The sequence below is a fragment of the Nematolebias whitei genome, chromosome 16 (assembly GCF_014905685.2).
Source record: "Nematolebias whitei isolate Nwh7 chromosome 16, NemWhi1, whole genome shotgun sequence".
Classification (NCBI taxonomy): domain Eukaryota; kingdom Metazoa; phylum Chordata; class Actinopteri; order Cyprinodontiformes; family Rivulidae; genus Nematolebias; species Nematolebias whitei.
In genome coordinates this window covers 18,987,733-19,010,712 of record NC_056513.1, presented here as the reverse complement: position 1 = coordinate 19,010,712, position 22,980 = coordinate 18,987,733, and the positions used below count along the sequence as shown (strand labels likewise).

The 22,980-nt window shown below is 36.4% G+C and overlaps 1 protein-coding gene across 1 annotated transcript in view; it reads right to left on the bottom strand.

Moving 5' to 3' along the window:
* Nucleotides 1-22,980, bottom strand: part of helz (helicase with zinc finger) — a 63,335-nt gene that overhangs the window by 8,917 nt on the left and 31,438 nt on the right. Inside the window, exons 17-24 of the mRNA XM_037689755.1 lie at nucleotides 22,385-22,486; nucleotides 20,759-20,937; nucleotides 12,306-12,424; nucleotides 10,590-10,735; nucleotides 8,784-8,931; nucleotides 4,660-4,843; nucleotides 3,473-3,701; nucleotides 1,669-1,942 (exon numbers count right to left, since the gene is read on the bottom strand). Coding sequence (XP_037545683.1) covers nucleotides 1,669-1,942; nucleotides 3,473-3,701; nucleotides 4,660-4,843; nucleotides 8,784-8,931; nucleotides 10,590-10,735; nucleotides 12,306-12,424; nucleotides 20,759-20,937; nucleotides 22,385-22,486 — 1,381 coding nt within the window. The remainder of the gene's footprint in view (nucleotides 1-1,668; nucleotides 1,943-3,472; nucleotides 3,702-4,659; nucleotides 4,844-8,783; nucleotides 8,932-10,589; nucleotides 10,736-12,305; nucleotides 12,425-20,758; nucleotides 20,938-22,384; nucleotides 22,487-22,980) is intronic.

Here is a 22,980-nt window from a genome sequence, read left to right as displayed (position 1 = left end):
TATTACCACTACTACCACCCTACCATCACTACTACCAATACCACCACTACCACTATTACCACTACTACTACCACCACTACTGCTACTACTACTATTAATAACAGTAATATTATTATTATGAATATTAACAATAATGATATTAAAAAGACTACAGTAAAAATAGTAAATGATTCATTTAAAGAACAGATTGCAAAATGTATATAAATCTTCTGTAGTTACTAGCACAAGTTTAAAATGAGAAGTTTAAACTAGTCAATAATTCCTCAGAGTTCAAACTATTTATAGTGTAAAAAATATTAGTTAACTTCTAATTATTCTAACAACACATAACAAAAGAACTATAAAAAACATTGACTTGTCAGATCAGTGGAAGACGATCAGTGCCACAGTGCAATTTTTTTCCCCCTCATTTCTGACTTATCTTAGAAATGTAAGAAAAAAGCCAGAATGATGATGATGATGCTCTTCCAGGCAGATCTGAGAGCACTATTTTTATTTTTATTATTTTAAACTATAAAAGTAAAACTAAGATATGTCCACTAGTTACCTATCCGAAGTTCTGCTTTGCATCATATAAATTGAACAGGTGACATCTTTAATTTTAAATGCACAACACTCATGAGATGGCATTATTAAATGTATTCATCAAAAATGAGGAATTCACAAAGATATGGTGTAAGATTGTTTATAATTTAGAAAATAACATTAAATTTGGTATGCATGAATAATTGCATCATGTGCTGATTCAAACCATAAACTTCACAGTTTTCCTCCTGGTACCTTCATGTCTGTGTGCTGCACGGTGTAAGTGAGGAGAGAACAGAGCGGAAGCGCATGTTTATCTCTACAGCTGGCTGGTGGAGCTTGGGCTCATTAAGCCCAGTGGGTGATGGCAGCAGGTTGGCAGCTCTGCTGATTTGGTTAACCTTTACCTCAAGGCAGGCAGGATAGACAGACACACAAAGACAATTCAAATGGAGCTAAATAATTTAATAAAAGGCCCTTCTACTGCACGAACAATGCTAATTTTCTTTTTTTTTTATGTTTTATGGGACAGAAACTGGTAATCATAAAACCATTTCCTGTAGTGAAAATTAAAGCGAGTCTGTTTAATAGCTTTGTTTTTTGTTCCCACCTTCTCAAAGACGTTATTTTTTTTTGCTTTTCAAAAAACAAAAAGCACTTAATTTATGATCATTTGTTTACCATTTCAGCAAACCACCGAGGCGTTATCTTGACATATAAAATCATCTGACATTTTAGCCTTTTTTAAAAAAAAACTAATAGATCTTGTTTTTGTTTTAGACAAACTTGTCCCATTACGCAGCTGGATGTCTCAGATTCTGCACTGTGCACTGTCTGAGGTTGAACATCTCAAGTCTTTCTTTTTCCTGCTCTGAGAATTACCACGTTTCCAACCACTGAGCTCTGGAACATCTCCAAGTAAAAATAAATAAAATAAATGTTGAGTTGCCATGCCAACCAGCTACTCTAATTATGTCAAACTGATGCTTTAATCTACCATTTTACCCTGTTAAACTACGTTTGATATTTATTGTTTTTACTTTACAATATTATGGTAGTGTTTTTCTTCTATTCCTTTAGAAATGTAATAAAAATAAGAAATAAATTCTTGCCACAGTGTCACGTTCTTAACTCACAACTTACCTTGGGAGGAGACTGTTGCTGTGGACCCTGCTTGTTAGAGGCAGGCTGCATATGCTGTGGATGAGGGTGATGATGAGGATGGAGGACCTGTGAAGAAGACTGGTGTCCTTGCAGAGGTCTGAGTGCACGGGGGATGAACTCTGGCGCCAACGGGTTGAGGACGTACGTCTTCTTGAGCTCCAGGGCCTCCAGCTGAGCCTTGATCTGCTCAAAGGTGATGCCATGTAGGCTCGAGTTCTCGTGGCAAATAGAAATAAAGTGCTCCCAGAACTTTCTGAAAATGGGGCAAAAGCAGGAAACGTAAGAGAACGTGTTTTCTTGTGTCTACTATGAGAGCCAAATTAAAACAAAAATTCAAACTACAAAACCTTTAACAAAGTGTTCCAAAAAATAAACAACTCCCCACCCGCCAAAAAAAAAAAAAAAAACACACCAAAAAAATTAAGCTTCTTTTTTTTACTATTCAGAAAAGAAGCTTCATTCTTTCATGTTTTTTTTTCCAAAACTTGTTCGTCTTGTTAAACCGATGTACAGCACAGAACTAGAAGAAAGAAATCTTCCAATTAACCTTTACGTGCACACAAACTTCCCTTACCTACTTTTCATCGACTCGGTTTTAACATTAAATTGAGCTTTGCGGCTGAACTAGACCTTTCATGACAAGACACTTGGATAAACAGTGCATGAATGTCCAGTCAAACAATAACACTGGTCTGTGATCAGCAGGCTGACATTTACAGTCAGACTGACAGTAAAACCCTTGAAGTGTCGACTAGTATTGACAAAATTCAGTCATTATAAAGATACTTGTGGAGGTGGGTCAAACTGATTCATACAAAAATGAGAGATCGATTGCAACACACTCGTGGCTTTACGGCATTTTATGAATTCTCATAGGGCTGGGTGATCTCTCAATATTTTAAAACTACTGAGATAATTTCATATGCGATATAAGATGGGACTAAAAAAATCTTATTTTATCATATCTATGATATTTATATGATAGATACGATATTAATCATGTCGTATCATAACAAGCTGGCTAAAGTTAGCCGCCTTGTTCTGCAATTGAGACTGGGACCGTGTCTTTAGCGATATAAGCCGCTGCTTTATTAATGTTGTGCTACCTCTCACGTTCCTCTCATAAGGCACAGCATGGCTAAATGAGTTTGTACTGTGGTTTGTTTCAGGGAAGGAGGCTGAAGTCAACAGTTGGAGCTGCTGCTGCAGTTCATACACGCTTGCTAACGTTGTGAAGGCAGCGCAGCTGAAGAGGAATATTATTTAATAGATGTAAATAGTTTATTTTTCAAACTTATATTTTGTACAGTTACAGCTGTTGGTTAATAAATGTGTCTGTGTGACAAGCGGGACAAAGCTTTGACTCAGAAATATATTTTTAATATTACTTTATAGAATTTTTTTTTTGAGATATATATCGTATATCGCGATTCATCTTAAAATATTGAGATAATAATTTTGGTTAATATTGCCCAGCCCTAATATCTCAGTATACTAAGGAAGGGAAAAAAACAATAACAAATCTGTTTGAACTTTGACTTTAATATAGTAAAGTTTTTAGACTTTATTAATCTTGTATTATTGTTCAGACACATGGTAAACTAATGTAGCTGTATGTAGGTCCTTAATGTCTGCTTTGATTATTTTTTTTAACTTTGGGAAAATATGTCGCAAAAATTCATGTGTAAAAGGAAAGAAAACAAAAATAATTTTATTTAAACCTAAATAAAATAAATGTCTGTTGCAAAATTTCTAGTAAGTTTACAAAACAAAAATTAAATACCTGCAGCGTCCAACAGAGCACAGTGCTATAGGGTCTCCTACAACTGCAACCAGTGACTGAGCTCTGGTGATGGCTGTGTTGAGCAGCTTGTAGTTGGACAGAAAACCATAGTCGAGGTCCTCAGTCGAGTCCTCAAATAGCTGCTCTTTCCTCTTGATAGCTGTCTGCTTGTGCTTGCAGGTGTGGCGTGTACGCACTGTGCTGAGAAACAACACCCGGAACTGTTTGCCTGCAAAAAAGAAAATAATTTTTGTTAATATTTTGGTTCTGGGTTCCTCCTTTTCACCTGATGGCTGACTGGAGTCCTGTTTGGGTTTCTTCTTCCTGTTTTGTGTAGGATTTCTCGTTCTGCCTGGCTCCTGAGTTAGTGGGGACGCTGTCTGCTCTGTGATACAGAGTCCTGATGACTCCTAACTTGTGCTCCAGAGGGTGATGGGAGTCAAACTGCAAATACTGGTTTGTGTGGGTGGGTTTGCGGTACACCAGTTTGCAAATGTCCTCTATCAAAGACTGAGACCTCACAGTCCAAGAAAGCCAACCTGCCATTTTTTACATCTTCTCGTGTGAACTTGATGTATTTATCCACAGAGTTGATGTGGTCAGTAAAATGTTGGACTTCCTGAGATTCAATTTTAACCCAGGTGTCGTCAACATACCTGAACCAATGACTCGGTGGTGTCCCTGAAAAGGACGTCAAGGCTCTCTTTTCTACCTCCTCCATGTACAGGTTGGTCACAAGAGGAGAAACTGGAGACCCCATAGCACACCCATGTTTCTGCCTAAAATACTGACCCCCAAATGTGAAGCATTCTTGTTTTCCCTCAGTCTTGACAACATAAATAATAATAAAAAATAATAATTAAATTGCCACTGATCATTTTAAATTAAACACTGTGGATTTCTTGCATTGCTTATTTCAAGAGTTTCACATTCTTGAAAAGGAACAGCTCTAACCCCATTAGCTACAAGCGTCATGGAGAAAAACCTGATTCACCATTTATTTTTATTTCACAATTTTAATTGAGCCGTCCTTGAATAGGTACGGTGTAAATAGAGAATCTAAGATATAAATTACTTAAATGGGAGCAATAACAAGTCACCGTCAATATGAAGATAATATCACAGTGGTTCAACTCTGGAGAACTACTCTTTGGTTTACAGACTTGTTAGTTAACATGTTTGCTCACCTTGGACGTTAAGCACTCTTTCAACGCTGACCTCTGGCATTCTTTTCTTTCGAAGCTCAGCACGAATGCGGAACACTTGGTCAGCGTACGGTGACACCACTCCGATGCTTCCATCATCCAGCTTACCCCAGGCCACTGGCCACTTCTTCCGCAACTCCTCCACTCTCTCAACGATCTCAAACACCTGGAGAGGGCATTAAAAAACTCTTCAGGTTTCAGATTTTAAACACAAGACAACTAAAATTACAAATAAATCTATACCACTTTAGTGAATGTAAAGTTTAAAATGTACTCAAAGTCTTCTTGTTGTTGTTTTAGATAAATTATAAACTTAAACAACCACCAAAAAACAAGTACCTTTCTTAAATGAAGTATCACAAACAAAAACAATCAAGAAAAATGAAAAACTTAACTGTAAGTTTTAAATAGGTAAAGTCATGCATATTGAAAAAAAAAAATTAAAGAGCAAACTGAAACTCTACAAATGATGATGCCGTCTGGATCATTAAAACTTGTAAACACGAGCTCTACACGTAGAAATGAACAAGAACTAAATCAGCGGGAAATGTCCCAAGAGATGATAGTGATTACAGTTTTATCACTAATGTATTGCATAACTGTGCAGAAAAATCAGATCTAAAAATAAAAATAAAATAAAATAAAAAAAGTCGTAACCAAGCAATAAATTAAAATGATGTTTTCAAAACGTAACTTACAAAGCTCGTGGCTGTAACGAGCTCAGCTTCACTCTGGCTTTACGCAACAGGATTGAATAATTTAGTATGATGATAATCCTAAATGTTTCCACAAGAACAACAGTATGAAATTATAATTTAAATGTTGTGTTTAAGGATGACTATTAAGAACAAATTATATTATCTTAATGACTGTTGTAAAATTAAAAACAATGCAATCTACTTGTGAAGATGGTTGTGTACATTTATGATAATGAGCTGGATTTCAAAATATACATACATTTTTATTATTCTATTTTGTGGAAAATCCACAAATGTTTGACGTGATAACGGTATGGACAGATTTAAGTCAGCTTTCAGGTTGTGTGTTACACATTTGTATTTTATTGTGTGAACGCTTATGAAGCACTCGCACTACTGTGATACATTTTTCTTCTGTACGTTTTTCGGCATCTTTTTTGTTCCACAGTTTTCAAGTTATTTCAACAAATCTTATCAAAACATTCAGCTCTTTCAGGAGAAGGGTGCTATGACTTTTGGTGCAACTTTAGCTTATTGAAATATTTAGCCTTTTCTGCAATTTTTGTTTCTCATAGAAAATGAACTGAGCTCATTTTACATCCTTCAAATCTTTAGATCTGTTTACAACCTTTTACAGCTCCTTTCAACTTCCTTGTGCAAATTTAAACTTTTTTCAGCTACTGTCAGCTAATTTTAAATTTTTTTTTAGCTGTTTTGGGCTCCTTTCAGATCATTTCTGCCAACTACAAAATTTTTGTGCTTCTTCTAACTTCTTTCTGCTAATTTCAGCTTATTATGCCCCTTTCAGCTTATTTATGCAAGTTTCAGCATTCACTGCCATTTCAGCTACTATTTAGCTATTTTTATTCTAATTTTAGCCTTTTCAGTTAATTCCACATTGTTTGCACTCATTTAAACTGTTTTCAGCCAAATTCAGCAAAAATGCACTCTCTCTACTTCCTTCTGGTAATTTAAGCTTTGTTGTGTTTTTTAGCTCTTTCAGCCTTTTTTTGTGCCAATTTCAGCTTTTATCAGATATCCACTTTTTTGTGCTAATTTCTGCTTGTTTCAGCCTAATTAAGCAAACATGTTATTTCTGCTTTATTTTGCTAATTTAAGCTTGTTCTACCCTTTCATTGAACTAATTAGCTTTTGTTTGGCTAATTTCAGCTGTTTTTAGATAAGTTCAAGCTTTTCATGGTAATTTTTGCTACTTTCAGTCTAACTTCTTTACTCTAATTTCAGCTTGTTATGGTTCTTTCAGCTTTTTTCTGCTAGTTTCAGCATTTTCTGCTCTTTCAACTACTATTTAGCTCTTCTGATGCTAATTTTAGCCTTTTCAGCCAATTCCATATTTTTAGCTCATTCCCGTTTATTCCGATTCCTTCTTGTAGTTTAAGCTTTTTTCCTGCATTTTCAGCTAGTTTTCAGCTATTATTTTGTTGCCAATTTCAGCTTTAGCCAATTTCCAAATTTTTGTGCTCATTTCTGCTTATTTAAACCCAATTCAGCAAATGTGTGTTCTTTTTGCTTTCTTCTGTTAATTTAGGTTTGTTCTTCTATTTTAGCTACATTTCAGAATGTATTTTAGCTAATTTTAGCTGTTTTTCAGAAAGTTCTTCTGCAATAAACATTCACACTGCATTTTCGCAGGAAATGCAATTTCTCTGGTTTTATATATAACCCATGTGTAGCATATGTAGCATATTTTGTTCTATTGAAGACATTTTTTTACACATTATTAAAATGAAAGCAGTGACCTTGAAATCTCCAGGTGTCTGAATCAATCTCTTTGAAAAAATAAGGCTACACATATTTTAATGTCACCGAACGCCTTCTGTTTGAAATAATACCTGAAATAACAGATGAGGCCAATGTCCACCACATGTCATGTGACCTTTGTGATTTCATTCAAGTTCTTTATAAAACTGCTAGAAACTAGAAACTTCTATTGTTGTGTAGCCTCAAAGTCCTTTGACAGATCAATTTAACAATATCATCTAAAGGACAGCTGCGGTCTGATCTTTTTTGAAAAAAAATTTAAAAATAAAATCATTACTGTTTTTTTGGAAACCTCAGAGATCCTAAAATGAAATAAATGGGAGAACAGAGAAAAACAAGGTGGTGACGTGTGGTTTTCACACCATGATTCCTACATACGCTTGACCTGAAACATACTGTGGGAAGTCAGGGATATTTTCCACCCAGTTAAAAGGCAACAGCAGGGGATTATATATCTGAAGAACAAAGGAGGCTTTATGACTTGTATAGCAGTGAGCATCAAAGTGAGCCCATGAAAACACAAGGCTGTGGCTCAATGAGTGAAAAATCTGAAATAGATGCTGACCAGCACTGAACTAAATTTAAAGTCAAACTAAACTTTGAGTTTCTTATGTTTACATTTGTTTTACTTTATTTGACCAGTGTCTTTATAGAGAATAACATTAAAAGCTCAATGATAGTAAATGTCTTCTCGCCTGTCATAGCTACACTGTAAAAAAAAAAAAAAAGTCTGTAAAAAATACATAAAAACTGTAAAATGGCAACAGTAAAATAACATAAAATCCAAAACAGTGTATCACTGTAGTAAATACACTGTATTACTGTTGATCAAGAAACAGAAATTTAAAGTAATTTTTACAGTTATGGTAACTGGCATAAAAACTTGTTCAAATTTCAGTAAAATACTGCCACTTGTAGATGACAACATGTTAAATTCACAGGTTTTAAATGTATTTATCCATAAATTATTCTGTAAAAGGTATTTTTAATGTATTTTTAAATAAAAGACTTGTAATAAGTACAGTAAATATGGTTTCATGTTTACAAAATAATATGTAAAATTTACATAGTAAAACTGTTGAATTTACAGCTTACTCTGTAAAACTATTTACATGTTCACAGTATTCTCTACAGAATTTCTCTGGCAATCCAGTGGCCAGTTTTATTTTGTAAAAATTACGGAGTGCACATCAGATTTTGGTTGACCTCAAACACTGTAATGTGTGTTGAAATCATGGAAATGAAGCATTATAAATCAATATTAAAAACAGAATGCAGGTTTAAAATCTAAATTAGTCCAAATAAAATGCTTTGAATCAAATTAAATTCAATGTATCTAAACGTTTATATTATGTAATGAACCACTGCTAGGTTTATTGAGCGGTCTTTGAAAAAACATGCCAAGTATTTGTAATTACATGTTCATACAGAGCACAGATACAAAGATTAGGTTACGGACACCTCCTTTTTAGCTTCAACAGTACTTAAGAGTCAAGGTGACACTAAAATCTACTTTTGATTGTATTTATGTAAATACAGTACAAAAATGTCAGCAGTGGCACCACTTAACACCAAAATCAGTTAAATGTGTTTCTTCAGATGGTGCAGAAAAGTCCTAACCCTTACCTCAGCATTGTTGTAGTAGGCAGTGCTATTCTTCTCCTGGACATCTTCTCCTCGGGCTGTGAAGAACGTCAGAGGGTAGAAGTCCTTATGGGAGGGTTGCTTCCCACTTGCCATGAGCTTGCCATCATAAAATAACTCTGACGTGTAGCTTTGAGAAGTTCGGAAGAATTGCAGGAGAAACAAAAACAAGCACATGCTGTTTCAAGGTTTTATCGTTTTCATTCGTCCGAACTGAGATCGTCACAATGAAAGTAAACTGATGTTCTCATACGCAGCTGCATTCAGTCATAATGGACTTTGATAGAACACTATACTCAGCAAACTTATCTCCTGCAAATATTTCATTTTTATTGCTTTTTCCTATGGGGTTTAACCCTTGCGTTGTCTTTTGGGGAAAAATAAATAAATAAATCACACATTTATTTTTGTTTTTGTATTTATGAATACATTTTGGTGCAGTCAATAAACATGATTTTTCTGAAAAAGCCTAAAACTCCTACGTTTTTTTAATTGTCAGATTTTTTTTTTTCAAATGCTCTCATAACCTCATAGTAACTTTACTCCATACTCATGTTTACAGAAAAAAAAAACAGCCAGATTAGAATATATTGTTAAAAAAATAATAATAATCTCACATCATAAAATAATGCATTCCTCTCAGTTGTTTTGTCTTTTTATCTTTGTTACTAAACTTTGGATTTTTATTTTAGCCCACTAGATGGTGCACTGCTTTTTTATTTGAGAGCCTCTGAATAAAATCCACGGAGATGCAGTCCAGCTCACACCAGAAAGAGTTCGTCTTCCCTGGCCAGAATCGCTGCGGAGTCTCGTCTTTCATCTCGTCCAACAAAATTGTTTTAGTTTGGATGCGAGATCAAAAACTCTATTTTAATGTGCACAAGTAAACATTTAGTGCTAAAAAGTTGTTCCATGTGCATGCAAGCAGCAGAACGAAATGCTCCACAGCTGACAGCAGCTGAATGAAACCATTTAAAAACTAGTGACTCTATCATGGGCGGAGTATAAAAAATATAAAGAAAATAATAATGGTTAAAAAAAAACTTCTATATTCAAAGTCCGGATGATACGAATAAGTTTGACCGAAACAAGGCCTCGTATTCGACTCCTAATTCTGAAGTGTCCGGAGGTCTGGAGGGTTAAAAAAAAAAAAAAAAAACTCCTGAACGGAATTTAAAAAAAATAAGTCAAATATTTATTTTGTCTGTACTAATGGGGAAAAATATTTTTTTTCTTCAAAATTTCTGTAAAATAAATGTTTAGTGAATTTTTAAATAAATTAAATGTGGATTTTTTTTATTTATTTATTTTTTAACAAAAAAAAACTTAAACAGTTAAAATAAAAATGTAAAGTCTTAAATTTGATGTTATTTCAGACAGAAAAGACTGAATAGGTTTTTGGAGGGGGGAAAAAAAGAAAAGTATTTTTAAGCAGCTGAAAAAGGAGGTTGAACACAGACAACTTTAAACATTTTTGTTGAACTATAGAGGACATTTTGACTGAACAAAAACCAGTCTGTGCTTCAAAAGCTTTCAATCAGAATTTCAAACTATTAATGTCATTTTCTATGTACACTTTATACTACGTGACAGCAATTGTCACCAAAATTAGACATTTGTATCATTTACATGCTGCTATGACAGTCTCCTACCAAAACACACTTTTTGTTCGAGTTGAACAAGTCCTGATAGATATTGTCCTCCTCAGGAAGACATTTTACCACAAAACATCCATCTTGTTTACTACAACCGTTTTCACACAAGGCTTCGTTAAGTGCTCACACCTACTTGATGATAGCTTCATGGGAGCGGTAGTTCTCACACAGAAGGATGCGACAGGGGAATTCAAGGGGGTAGTGCTCATACAGCCGGTCCAGCAGGGACACGTGCAGGTTACGCTCCCGAGCAAACTCGCTGTACACAAATGGACTGAGCTGCAAATTGAGAGACAGAAAACTTTAGTTTCCAAAACATACCACAAAAACCTAAGCAGGCTTTCACATTTATTGAGCTAATACAATTACATTTTGATCTAAAGAGTTGTCTGTTAAACTAAAATAATCGTCTTGTTTCCCATCTCATAAACTACACAGGATTTTGGATTCTTCAGCTTTTTTAGATGGCAAAACAATTACCATTAAAAGAGTGTTTTAAAGACTTCTTACATGCATTTTATGAAAATATTAGCTGCAGCTATGTAACACTTCAAAAAGCAAGGCTGGTATTGAAATACTCAAAACATACTGTACAATGACAAGCAACCATTGAAATAACAAAGTCAATATTTTACCAAAATATGAATATTCATGTGGAAGTACATTTTTCTCATTTTTTAACAACCAATTGTGTTCAGATGTCTTAAATCACTTTAGAAGTGATAAATAAACCTTGAGCTCTTATGAGTGTGTCAAAATATGCTCAACAGTAATTTGACGAGCAAAATACAATTTTGTTTTTACTACAACTGTGCAGCCCCTGTATTTACAGATTTTATTCGATATGAAAAGACGCAGCAGAATATTCTGTGACAGGTTTACACAAGAACACTGGTTGCATTTGAGTCCTTTCATCCTAAGAGAAAAACTAAAATAACTTAAGATCTGAAAGTGAATAAAAAAATCCAAACAGTTTCACTTTATTTTCTGCTAGTCTAAAACTAATTAGCAGAAAAAGTTGCCAATTTGTCACAACTAAAACTAGATTTAGCTTTTATTAAGCAAAACTTTTTAACTAAATTGCAAAAATAAAATCTTTTTCGATTCTGACGAATGTCTTACACTAAACTGCTAATCATTAGCACATTTTAATTTATACGGGTCCGATTCCATCAACTGACGCCATAACCTTTAATGAATATTAAATTAGCTCCTCCACCTCAGAATGGAGAAGTACTGAGAGCAAAGCAAAGTGAAGAAATATAAAAGAAAGCATCTTCCTTTAACCTATAAAAATAAGCTTTTAATAGAAGAGAAAAGCTGATTGAGAAAAGTGTGAATGTTTTTCTTTGTTCACAGACAGAGCAGTGAGAGATCAAGTTAAATGAAACAATTATTTCACAGCAGAATTCAGCTTCGTCTTCATCCAATTCTTACTGATAATCCTGTGCACGGTCTCAAAACCAAGAGACAAGAAAATGAAGTTTTAAATCCCTGTTCTGCTTTAGAAAGCTTGACTGACATGAGTTTATATTTGTGTTATCTTTGCCTGAAGTGTTCTCACAACTTTACAATGGAAGCAGCCATTACTGCAAATACTGTTGTCTGAGCCTATGTTCAATTCTTTTTTTTCAGGCATGCGTTTTTGAAATATAATATTCAAAATGAAAAATATAGCATGTGAGAAGGTATGATTTGTAGAACGCATTTTAACTATATCATTCAAACACAAATAAAAAAGGCAATCTTATGTCCTTCTCCCTAGAATTGTAATGCATCGCCAATACATAAAAATACAACAAACCTCAACTATGCACTTCACATGTGCCCTTGTTGACCCGCTCCTTACCTGCATGTGGTCCCCAGCCAGCACAATGCGGGTGGTCTTGCTAGCTAGAGCAAAAGGCATGATGGTTTCACACTCCATGGCCTGAGCTGCTTCATCCAACAGGATGTGAGTAAATAACCCTGAAAAAAACAGAACGCTATAATTTAGTTACATAAGGCACCAAGTATTCTAAGATATGCTCCATATATATCTGTTTTCATAAGTTAAATGAAAACTAACTACGGTTAAAGCATGAGCCATATTAACTTATTAGAACCTGATAAAACATATGAATACCTTTACCATTCAAGGTTATCCAACTTGGGCACTGAAACAATATTTTCATAAACACTTTCCAAAAAAAAAAAAAAACTGATAAAACATGTGGACAAGTTAATTTATTGAAGCTTTAAGACTTATTGCCTAAAGTTGCATTTTAAGTTTTCGTTTTAATCTAGTATTGTTTAGCTTGTCGGGGGCCGAGATGGTGTAGAGACAGGGCAGCCGACTCGGGACTCAAAAGTCCCAGGTTCGATCTCCAGTCATTGCACATTTCGTGGTGTCTCTGAGCAGTACACCTTATCCCCAAAATGCTTCCCAGACGCTTTCAATAGCTGCCTACTGCGCCACCTGGTGGTGGGTCGGTTAAATGCAGAGATCCAATTTTGCCATTGTATGGGAACATTCAATACATAACACATTATCATTATTATTATAAAAGTAACCATTCGGTAAACAATCAGATTATGAAAAACTTTTTCCAAACAAAACTAGGGTTGTAGTTAGAACGAATACGGAGAAAACAACTATGTGCTTTGGTATTTCAACCATTATCCTCTAAACCAAGTTTGGATATTAAGAGTAGTCATGTGTTTGGTCAACTTTATTACTGTCATGCAAAGTTAAAGTATTTATTGCAGTCTTTTGTGATATTAATACTGCAAAGTGATTTGGTGATGACAAAAAATTTTTGATACTTCGCATATCTCTATTTCCATCCATCCATCCACCACCCACCACTTGTTCTAGTCGAATAGCGGTGGAGGCAGCTGGAGTATGGAGGTCCAGACATCTCTTTCCCTGGCCACCTCTTCCAGCTTTTCTGGGATAACTCCAAGGCATTCCTAAACCAGCTTACACTGTGTCCCGAGTTTTCCCTGGGCCCTCTTTCCAGATGTGCATGCCCAGAAAACCTCCCAACGATGGAACCCAGGGGGCATAATTACTAGTTGCCCGAACCACCTCAACTGGCTTCTCTCGATGTGGAGAAGCAGCAGCTCTACTTCGAGTCTTTCCCAGATAAATGAACTTCTCGCCCTATCTGTAAGGGAGAGTTCAGCTACCCTGCAGAGAAAATTTGGTTTGACCGCCTGCATCACTACCCAGAGTTCATGACCATAGGTGAAGGTAGGAACATAGACCAATCTGTAAACAGAGAGCTTTGCCTCTTAGCTCAGCTCTCACTTCACTACAACGGACTGGCACAGAGTCCACAATACTGCTCAATTACAAATGCAATTTTTCAGATTTATCCTGCAACATTTCCTCTTTTGTGTGAATTCAGTGTAGCTTCAGATTAACCAGTAAAATGGTACAATAAAACTCAATAGTTAATTGTGTTCACTGTAAGCAAGGAACATACGTGTAAAATAATTTTAGATTGTGGACATGAAAAATGCCTTTCAAACCGCATCTTGTGCCATTCAGTCCTGGAATATATGTACACACAAACCCTAAAGCCTTAAAATGCTTCTTTCACCCTCATTTAACCTATTTTTCAAGGGTTTTGTGCAAAGTCTGAAAAGGGATGAACCCTGATTTCAGAAGCTCAAATGATGTTCATCAAAGGTGAACATCGAGTGAGTATGAGTGCAAGAGATAAAACAGCATGCCAAATGAGAACTAGAGAAGAGTGGGGAGAAGAGAGGCTGAATAACAACCGGCAGACAGCCTCTAAAGCTTCATGAGTTTCATAGGAAACGATATGCAGTCATGAATTGTGACGGCTGGAAAAAGCCAACTGTCAAAAGTAAATACATAAAGAAAACATGCCTGGTAAGAAGAGGAGGAGGAGTTTGATTTGAGACAATATTTAGTTTAGTCTATTCCTTTGAACAAATGCTTGCAAATTAATTTTAAAGGCATTTCTTTCCTCAAACAACAAGTCTAACAGTGGTGTTTACCACTGTTTGAGAATATGTTTAAATGAAGGGACAGCCACTGCTCCCCTAATGAATTGCTGATAAAAGTATTTGCACTTTGATATAAGATCTGTGTTTTTGCATAAATATGTCCTAATATGTCAGTTTACTACACAACTTGAAAAGGCCATTTCTCACTAAGTAGTGTATACAAATGAACATAGCAAAAATAAAGATCTGCCTTGCCTGCCACATGTTTTAGTCTGTGTAGAATACATTTACATCTTGGAAGTACAAATTTCTGTAGAAAAATGTTTTTGAACTTTTTATTTTGCTATATCACATAACTAATTATTACTTATTTAATAATGTAGTTCCTCACTTATAGTGGGGGTTACAACTTGTTGTGCATCTCTGCTCTGCTGTGACAAGACCGCCTCGGAAAGAGAAAGGAGGGGGCAGGGGTGGGGTCTGTCTTTACCCATCGCTACTGCTCAGGGAGCAGGGATGAACTGATCAGATGAGCAAATGTAGAATATCTGAGAAAATGCTTAAGTGGAAAAATAAGAGTGAATAATTAAAAAGAGAGAGTGGCTGAGCAGGCCAGGCCACCAGGAGATTTCCTGGTGCTCCCAATAGCCAGTAGCAATGGGGAAAGGCAGACCCCACCCCCTCCTTTCTCTTTCTGAGACCATCTATCACAGCAGAAACACACAACAGGCTGTGCGCTCACCTATTGAGTGTCTCTGCTCTGCTGTGACAGAAAGCCTCAGAAAGCAAATGGAGGGTCCCTTCGGCAATCACTGAGCATGTCTCGGTGCTCCCGATGGCCAGTCTGCCCCTCAGCACAATGCTGTTTGGTCACCTTAAATCAATCTGCCAATCGTGTGTTGTGTACAATCTTATGTTGAAAAACCGCGAAAGAGTGAGTCAGCAAAGTCGAACCGCAAATTATCAAGGGACTACTGTAATTCCATTATAGGCATCAAGCAAGAGCTACACCTAAATTACTAAGACTAAACAATTTTGTTAACCCTTGATTGATAAATAGTACAGAACAGCACCCTGCTTTCATTTTTTACTTCAATCCACAGAAGCAGCAGCTTAACAGAGCTGACAAATGATGTACAGGGGTCATTACAAATGAGAATGTTTCCCCAGGCTCAAAAGCAGAGATTAGCTGAGAAGCGGGAAATGTGAAGAAAATAAAACAAGGTTTTTATGAAGACCGAGTTGGCAGAGCAGCAAGAAGGAACTCGGTACCCTGTTTCAACTGGGCCTTAGGTACATGCCTTAGGTAATGAATCTCTACACCTATGATGTCCAAATTACATTGCTGTGGCTTTTACACTGGGGAAAATATGTATTTGATACACTGCCGCTTTTGCAAGTTTTCCCGCCTACAAGGAAAGGAGAGAGGTCTGTGATTTTTATTGTAGGTACACACTTTGAGACAGAATCTAAGAATTTTTTTTTCTTCAGAAAATGACGTATGATTTTTAAATAATTCATTTGCATTTTATTGCATGAAATAAGTATTTGATCACTTACAAACCAGCAAGAATTCTGTCTCTCATAGACCTGTTAGATTTTCTTTAAGAAGACCTCCTATTCTGCACTCATTACCTGTATTAATTGTACTTGTTTGAAATCCTTACCTGTATAAAAGACACCTGTCCATACAATTAATCACATTCCAAACACTCCACCATGGCCAAGACCACAGAGCTGTCTAAGGACATCACAGACTAAATTGTACTTGCACAAGGCTGGCATGGGCTACAGGACAACAGGCAAGCAGCTTGGTGAGAATGCAACAACTGTTGACTACAATTATTAGAAAAATGGAGGAAACACAAGATGACTGTCAATCTTCCTCGGTCTGGGGCTCCATGCAAGATCTTGCCTCGTGGGGTAAAGATGATTCTGAGAAAGGTCAGGAATCAGCCCAGAACTACATGGGAGGACCTGGTCAACGACCTTAAGAGAGCTGGGACCACAGTCTCAAAGGGGACCATTAGTGTATTCTTAGTTTTAGCATATTTCTTAGTTCATATCTTAGATCTTATTGCTGTTTTTCTTAACAATTTATACTTTTGTTGGATGTAACTGGGACCCCGTGTACACATTTTCATTCCACCACATGTACCACATGTGGTGCGAATGACAATAAAGAACCTTGACTTGACTAGTAACACCATCATGGTTTAAGATCCTGCAGGGCATGCAAGGTCCCCCTGCTCACCCCAGCAGATGTCCAGGCCTGTTTTAAAGTTCACCGACGACCATCTGGAAGATCCAGGGGAGGCATGGGAGAAGGTCATGTGGTCAGATAAGACCAAAATAGAGCTTTTAGGTATCTACTCCATTCGCCGTGTTTGGAGGAAAAAGGATGAGGACAACCCCAAGAACACTGTCCCAACCGTGAAGGATGGGGGTGCTTTCCTGCAAAGGGGACAGGACAACTGCACCATATTGAAGAGAGGATAGATGGAGTCATGTATCACAAGATTTTGGCCAACAACCTCCTTCCCTCAATAATTATCAATACTTATTTTCCCCACTGTATGTTTTATTGAGCTAATAATATTGCTTAAGTTTGTACAAAGCAATGGTAAGATATGAGAGGAGGGAGCGTTAAAAAGCATGGATGAAAGAGATCAGTGGCACACTGATGAAGATGTCACTTGGGTAAGTTGTGACTTTAAACCTAAACCACTGCTGCTTTCACTCATACACCCACTCAGTTCATTCTTTCTGGATTTTTTTTTTTTTTTTTGAAGATTTGGAAAGTCTGCGAAAAAATATTAATACATCACGTTAAAACAGTTTTAGGTTTTATCAATGGTTGTCAGACGTTAATAAATTATTTCCTAGGATAAAAATTAAAAACTATTTTTTGATGTTCTGGGGTTTCTGCTCCACAGTCGGAAATATTTTAAGAAGCAAGTAACAGATGAGACAGCTTTCAAAATAATTATTTCACAAAAAAGAAGCACTTCTGATTTTTTTTTTTTTTTTTACCAATCTCTGTCTGTGCCTGCAACATTTTGTATTCTTATTCAGTTTAAAGTTATTTTTATTACCACAGTTAACTGTTCCATAAAAATATATAAATGTAAAGTTCCTGAATTAAAATCCAAATCACATTTTTCTATCAAATCATTCTTAGAAATTTCAGATCATTCAATAAACTTGCTTTATAAAAATACTGAACGCAGAACCCAAAATTGTTAGTTAGGGAGCACCAGCTGGTTCAGTTAATTATTTAAATTTCTTTTTATTGAGGCATGCCAAAACATTTTTGATGTAAATTTTAACTGCATGTCTTGATAATGTTGCTAAAAAAAGCAAACAATAATGGTTTATAAACCAGGTGTTTTAAGCAGGTCAGGCTCTTCTGTGTGAGATCAAAACTGTGGTGAGGACTTGTTTTGTCGTCAGTCACACCACAGTTTTGAACGATTCGAGGGCTGAGCAACTACTATTTTTATGTAAAACTTAGCTTCCACTGAAAAAGCCACAATACATAACACAATAGGTCCCATTTACAAAACTTTAATTACATATTAAGTTCAGTGAAATCCACTGACCCTTCAAATGTCAGTACTTAGTCAAGAATTGTTTACCAGTAGTAAAACGTCAAAATCTTGTAATTGTCTGGTTTGCATTCTGCTCAGTGTAAGTAAAAATTATGGATTTCAATTTACCAACAGCTTTAGTTTTTGGTTGATGCAAAATCGGTTGCTCTACTTACAAAATCTGAAGATTTGCAAATTATGTAACATATGCAAAAGACTGTTGCACAGACAGAATTGAATAAGTCCAAGTAAAGCACAGGCTAGTTTTTTAATCTAGGTAAAATAGGACTCCACGAAGAAGGGAGAGGGGAAAAAATATGATGCAAAGCTGCAAAAAAACACCTAAAACCATTTGGAATGTATTCTTGTTCAGAATAATCCAATCAAGTACAATCTTGGCAAAATCATGTGGGTGAGGATTGGGGCTGCTGTGAAAATAAAATAAAAAGCTGAGCAATTTAGTGACAACTTCATGATGCATGTTTTTCTTTTTCATGCATTATGCATAAGGGGATACTTGAATTCAACAAATGTAAAACGACAAACCTAGACTGTTCTTTGCAGATTTGTAGACGTGCTTCTTTGTTCGACTATTCAGGGTGACAATGGCTACATCAGTAAAGGAAAACGAGATGGAAATGTTTTGTTTATTAAAACACAATATAACCTACAGATTACCACTAGCGGCAAAGCTTTGTGTTTTATAACCAGGCAGAATAATGTCTGTCAGAAATGTATTAATAAATTAACATTAGAGCAATTAGAACTGTGTGGCATTTAATATTTGAAGACAAAAGTCTAAAACAATTCCTCTTATAACTAAAATTTTAAACGTTAAATTAAACAATATTTTTAAACTTTCATGGAAAAAATAAAAAAGGAGTAGCACAGCTAAACTGTCAAACAAGCCACCCAACACACAAACACCACAAAAAAAGTCGTGCGAGTTTAGAAATTTGGAAAAATCTGTAACTCACTCTTTTCAGATGCACGCAAAATATGTTTTGGTTCTGTAAGTTTTAGCTGCACTACAAACTTTAAAGAGCAAGAAGGTTAGCTACTTTTGTTTCTGCAGCTTAAACAACCTTAGCAGTTTGTTTAGCATCACTTAATCAAATCACCACTTTTGATCTAGATTGATTATTTTTCTATTTCTTCTAAATTTGTGTGGGCTTCTTATACCACATACACAGAATTTAAATAATGAAGAAATCAAACAAAATGCACACAAGCGCATTAAACCATGCACATGTTTTCCAGGCACCAAATCCCATATTGAAGCTTCTATGAACGAGGATAGCAAAAATAAATAAATGAAATGCAAGTGTTCCAGGGGAGGGGGGGATTTGTTATTGCTACTTAGAGGGCTTGCTGTCCCTGTATTGCCTCGTTTCCTCGCAATTTTCATCACCATCAAACACCAGGAGAGCAGAAGAGATGCAACATGGGGGGGGGGGGGGTAATGATGCACAATCCATTAAAAACAGGCAGATGGTGTAGCCGAGCAACAGAAAAAGCCCCTCCATGGACACATTAGCGTCTGTTATTAGCCTGTATTGACAAATTGGTTTGTTTTCTACGTCTTTGATACAAGTTGCACCAATTTCACCCATCTCTTAACAGTGGGCACTTGGCAATGCTGGTTATTGGAGAATAACCAGTAACAGAAGAAGGTTTAATGAACAGAGCTGTGTTTGCAAAAAAGCAGAACTTTTAACATATCATGTTGCCCCTACCGTTATCCAAGGAGGGCGCCCCACCCTGTCAACAGAACCGAGCGCCCTGCCTACCAATCCTCCCCTCCGTCAACAGTTGCCAGTACTGACGTAGCGCTAAGCTAGCGGCATGCAGTACAGATGCGTTAGCTAAGAAGCTACAGACATGGCGCTCCGCTTCTCTCACGCACCCCCCCACGCCCGGTCCACAACTGCCGGCACTAACGTAGCACTAAAGTAGCGCACATCACAGATGTGTCTCCATCTCCATCCTGACCCTGTCGACAAAAATCCCAGAAGAGATGAGCACCCTGCCAAGACTAGTGACCTAGTGGAGACGCTGTATATAAATATCAGTGTTTCCTCTACCATTATACAAGGAGGGCGCCCCGCCCTGTCAACAGAACAGAGCGCCCTGCCTACCAAACTATCCGTCCTGCCCCCACCCCCCCATCCCCTCGACAACTGCCAGTACTGACGTAGCGTTAAGCTAGCAGCGCGCAATACAGACGCGCCAGCTAAAAAGCTAGACGTAGTAACGCTCCTGTCACTCTCACGCTGAGCCGCAGTCGACAACTGTTAGCACAAACGTCTCCCCCCACCCCACCCACCTCCCATCAACAAAAATCACAGAAGAGATAAGCGCCCTGCCAAGGCAAGTAGCCTAGGGGAAACACTGAATGTTTTAAATTAATATATAAAAACTGCAGTACATTAAACAAAACGTGTTGACTGAATATGCTGGGGTGTGAAAAAAAGAAGAATTTAAGCAAAATTTACTGAATAAAGATTTTTTTACACATTATCTAACAAATCAGTTACTCTAAATCTTAGAGGTCATTTAAAACGGTGTTTATCAGTTCCTCTACTTTTTTCAAACAAATGCAGATGATTTTAACTGCCACTGAATTTGTAGGAATGCTGCAGAAAAAAAGACTAACTATACGAAAGGCTTGCCTTATAACACAAAGGTCATTGAGGGTAATGATGAGATCACTTCTGTATTTGAGATGAACAAAAGCCTTCTCTGGACTTACCAGGCTCCAGATCAAGCTGGCAGAGGTACTGGGAGGTGCTTAGTGTGACCACAATCACGCGGTGCCTGAGGATGTCCTCCCTTGTGGGCATCTGGAAAGTGACATGTGTGCTGGAGATGAGACAGTACTGCTGGACCACTGGATGGACAGTCTTCACCCAGCGGTTCCTGAAGTATACCCTGGAGTGAACAAAATAAAAAGCAGAAAAATGAGGACAAGGAGAATACAACCAAGAAAAAATGAAACAGAAATAAATAAGTCTGTCAATAGGCTCTTATCTCTATAATATCAACATCACAACTATGTTGTTTGCATTGTGAATGAGTAATGTTTGCAATTTGGATTGAAGCCTTTTGCCCCTGTTGGGGAGTATATACAAACGAAACAAAGAAAGTAAATACTTAAAGATGTGCTTTGTGATATTCACTTCGACACTTAATAGTTAGCTGGATGCAAAAGTAGATTTAGGATGGAGAATTTTAAATAGAACACAAAAACCAGGCAGATCCTTCATGTCATTTAAGTGAGCATTGGTTTAATTTTCTGGTATATGAATGTAAAGATTAAAAAAAAGACGGCCGTTTCAGGCCAGGGCGCGTCAAGACAGACATCGCCTCCATTTCCCTGGAAACTACTAATCTTTTTACAAGTCCCTGATGCGATGTAGGAAAATGGTCAATATCTCAGTTTGTCTCAACGTAATTCAAAGAGCAGGACGATTATTGAGTTCACGTCCCTAAAGTCAGAAAATTTCTGCTCATCTCTGCTGTGGGGCCAAAACAGCAAAGTTTCTAAACTGTGTTATATTGACGTACGAGTCTGACTGCAGGCTATCAGATCTAGGTTATTAAGATCAAATACAGATGGAGGAGATGCACCCTGACAAGAGTGGTCTTTACTTACAGAGAAACCACAGAAAATGCACCTTTAGTGAATCAAGGCATTAAGAATAAGAAACTAATTTTAAGGAGCAGAACCTCTCTTTCCCATCAAAAGCTTTTCTGCGTTATCAAAATGAAAGGTATTCCTTTTAAAGTAAATATTTTACTGTACACACAAGATCTAAACGTTGGGTATTAAGTTGTTTAATTTTGGGTTCTGTAGTGACCCAAACGTGCAGAAGCTACCAAATTATTCTGACTAGTAATTTATATATTCATAAAGTTTAGAACACAATTACAACATCTGCTCTACTGCAAAAATTAATGTAAACTTGAAACACATTTTACTTTAGAATATTTCTTCTCCTGATTTTTTTTCATGTAAATACACAATAAATAATATAAGTTGGTGTCCAAAAAGCAGCGATTCTAACATTTTTAAAGTCGATCAATTCCAAAAAAAAAAAAGTAATTTCTTTAGCTACAATCTTGATCAAACCATCTTCTCCCTCACTACTTCATGTTAACTTGTTTCTACCACTAGCAAATGGTGACAGTAATCCACCTACATGTTTGCCAAGAGAAACAATACTTTTCAGAGATGTTTTTGCAAAAATAAATAACTAAATCCCTCACCGTTGTTAAAAATGTATCCCTAATGAATGGAATTTGAACAGTACTTGCATCTCTACAATGTTTTGGCTTAAAAAAAAAAAAGTGGTCTTAGTGCAGTTCATTACTGTACCTGAGAGGTTTGGCATGGTCATTGCCTGCTTCAACATATGGATGAAGATAGTCTTTAATGTACAGGTCAGCTGCACTGTTGGAATGAGTGCAGATCAGAACCCTGCAGATTTAAGACAAACAAAAGCTACAATGAGTCAAAGCAGTGGCACAAATCTGAACTCTCAAACTACATGAAAGAACAAATAAAAAAGAAATAATGTCAGAATTGAAGATGTAATCTAGTTATAGCATAACATTAAATATTGAAAATAATTATATTTTATAATGCATTAGACTTTTTTTTATAAATGCAACTCTAAACAGTATGTTTAATAAAAGGTGAACTTTATTTGACATTAAAATTTTAAAAATGTACGTTTTTATGAATTAAATGTGTGGCAAAAACAAGTCAGAGAGTTAACGTGAGACAAAAAAACACGAAGATGAAATAAGCACATCGTCATAGATTCCATTGTTCCCCCTACCATTATACAAGTCTACCAAACCGCCCCCACTCACCTGTCGGCACTGACGTAACACTAAGCTAGCAGCTCGCAATACAGGTGCGCTAGCTAAAAAGCTAAAGGCAGCCTCTTCCCTCATGCTGAACCCTCA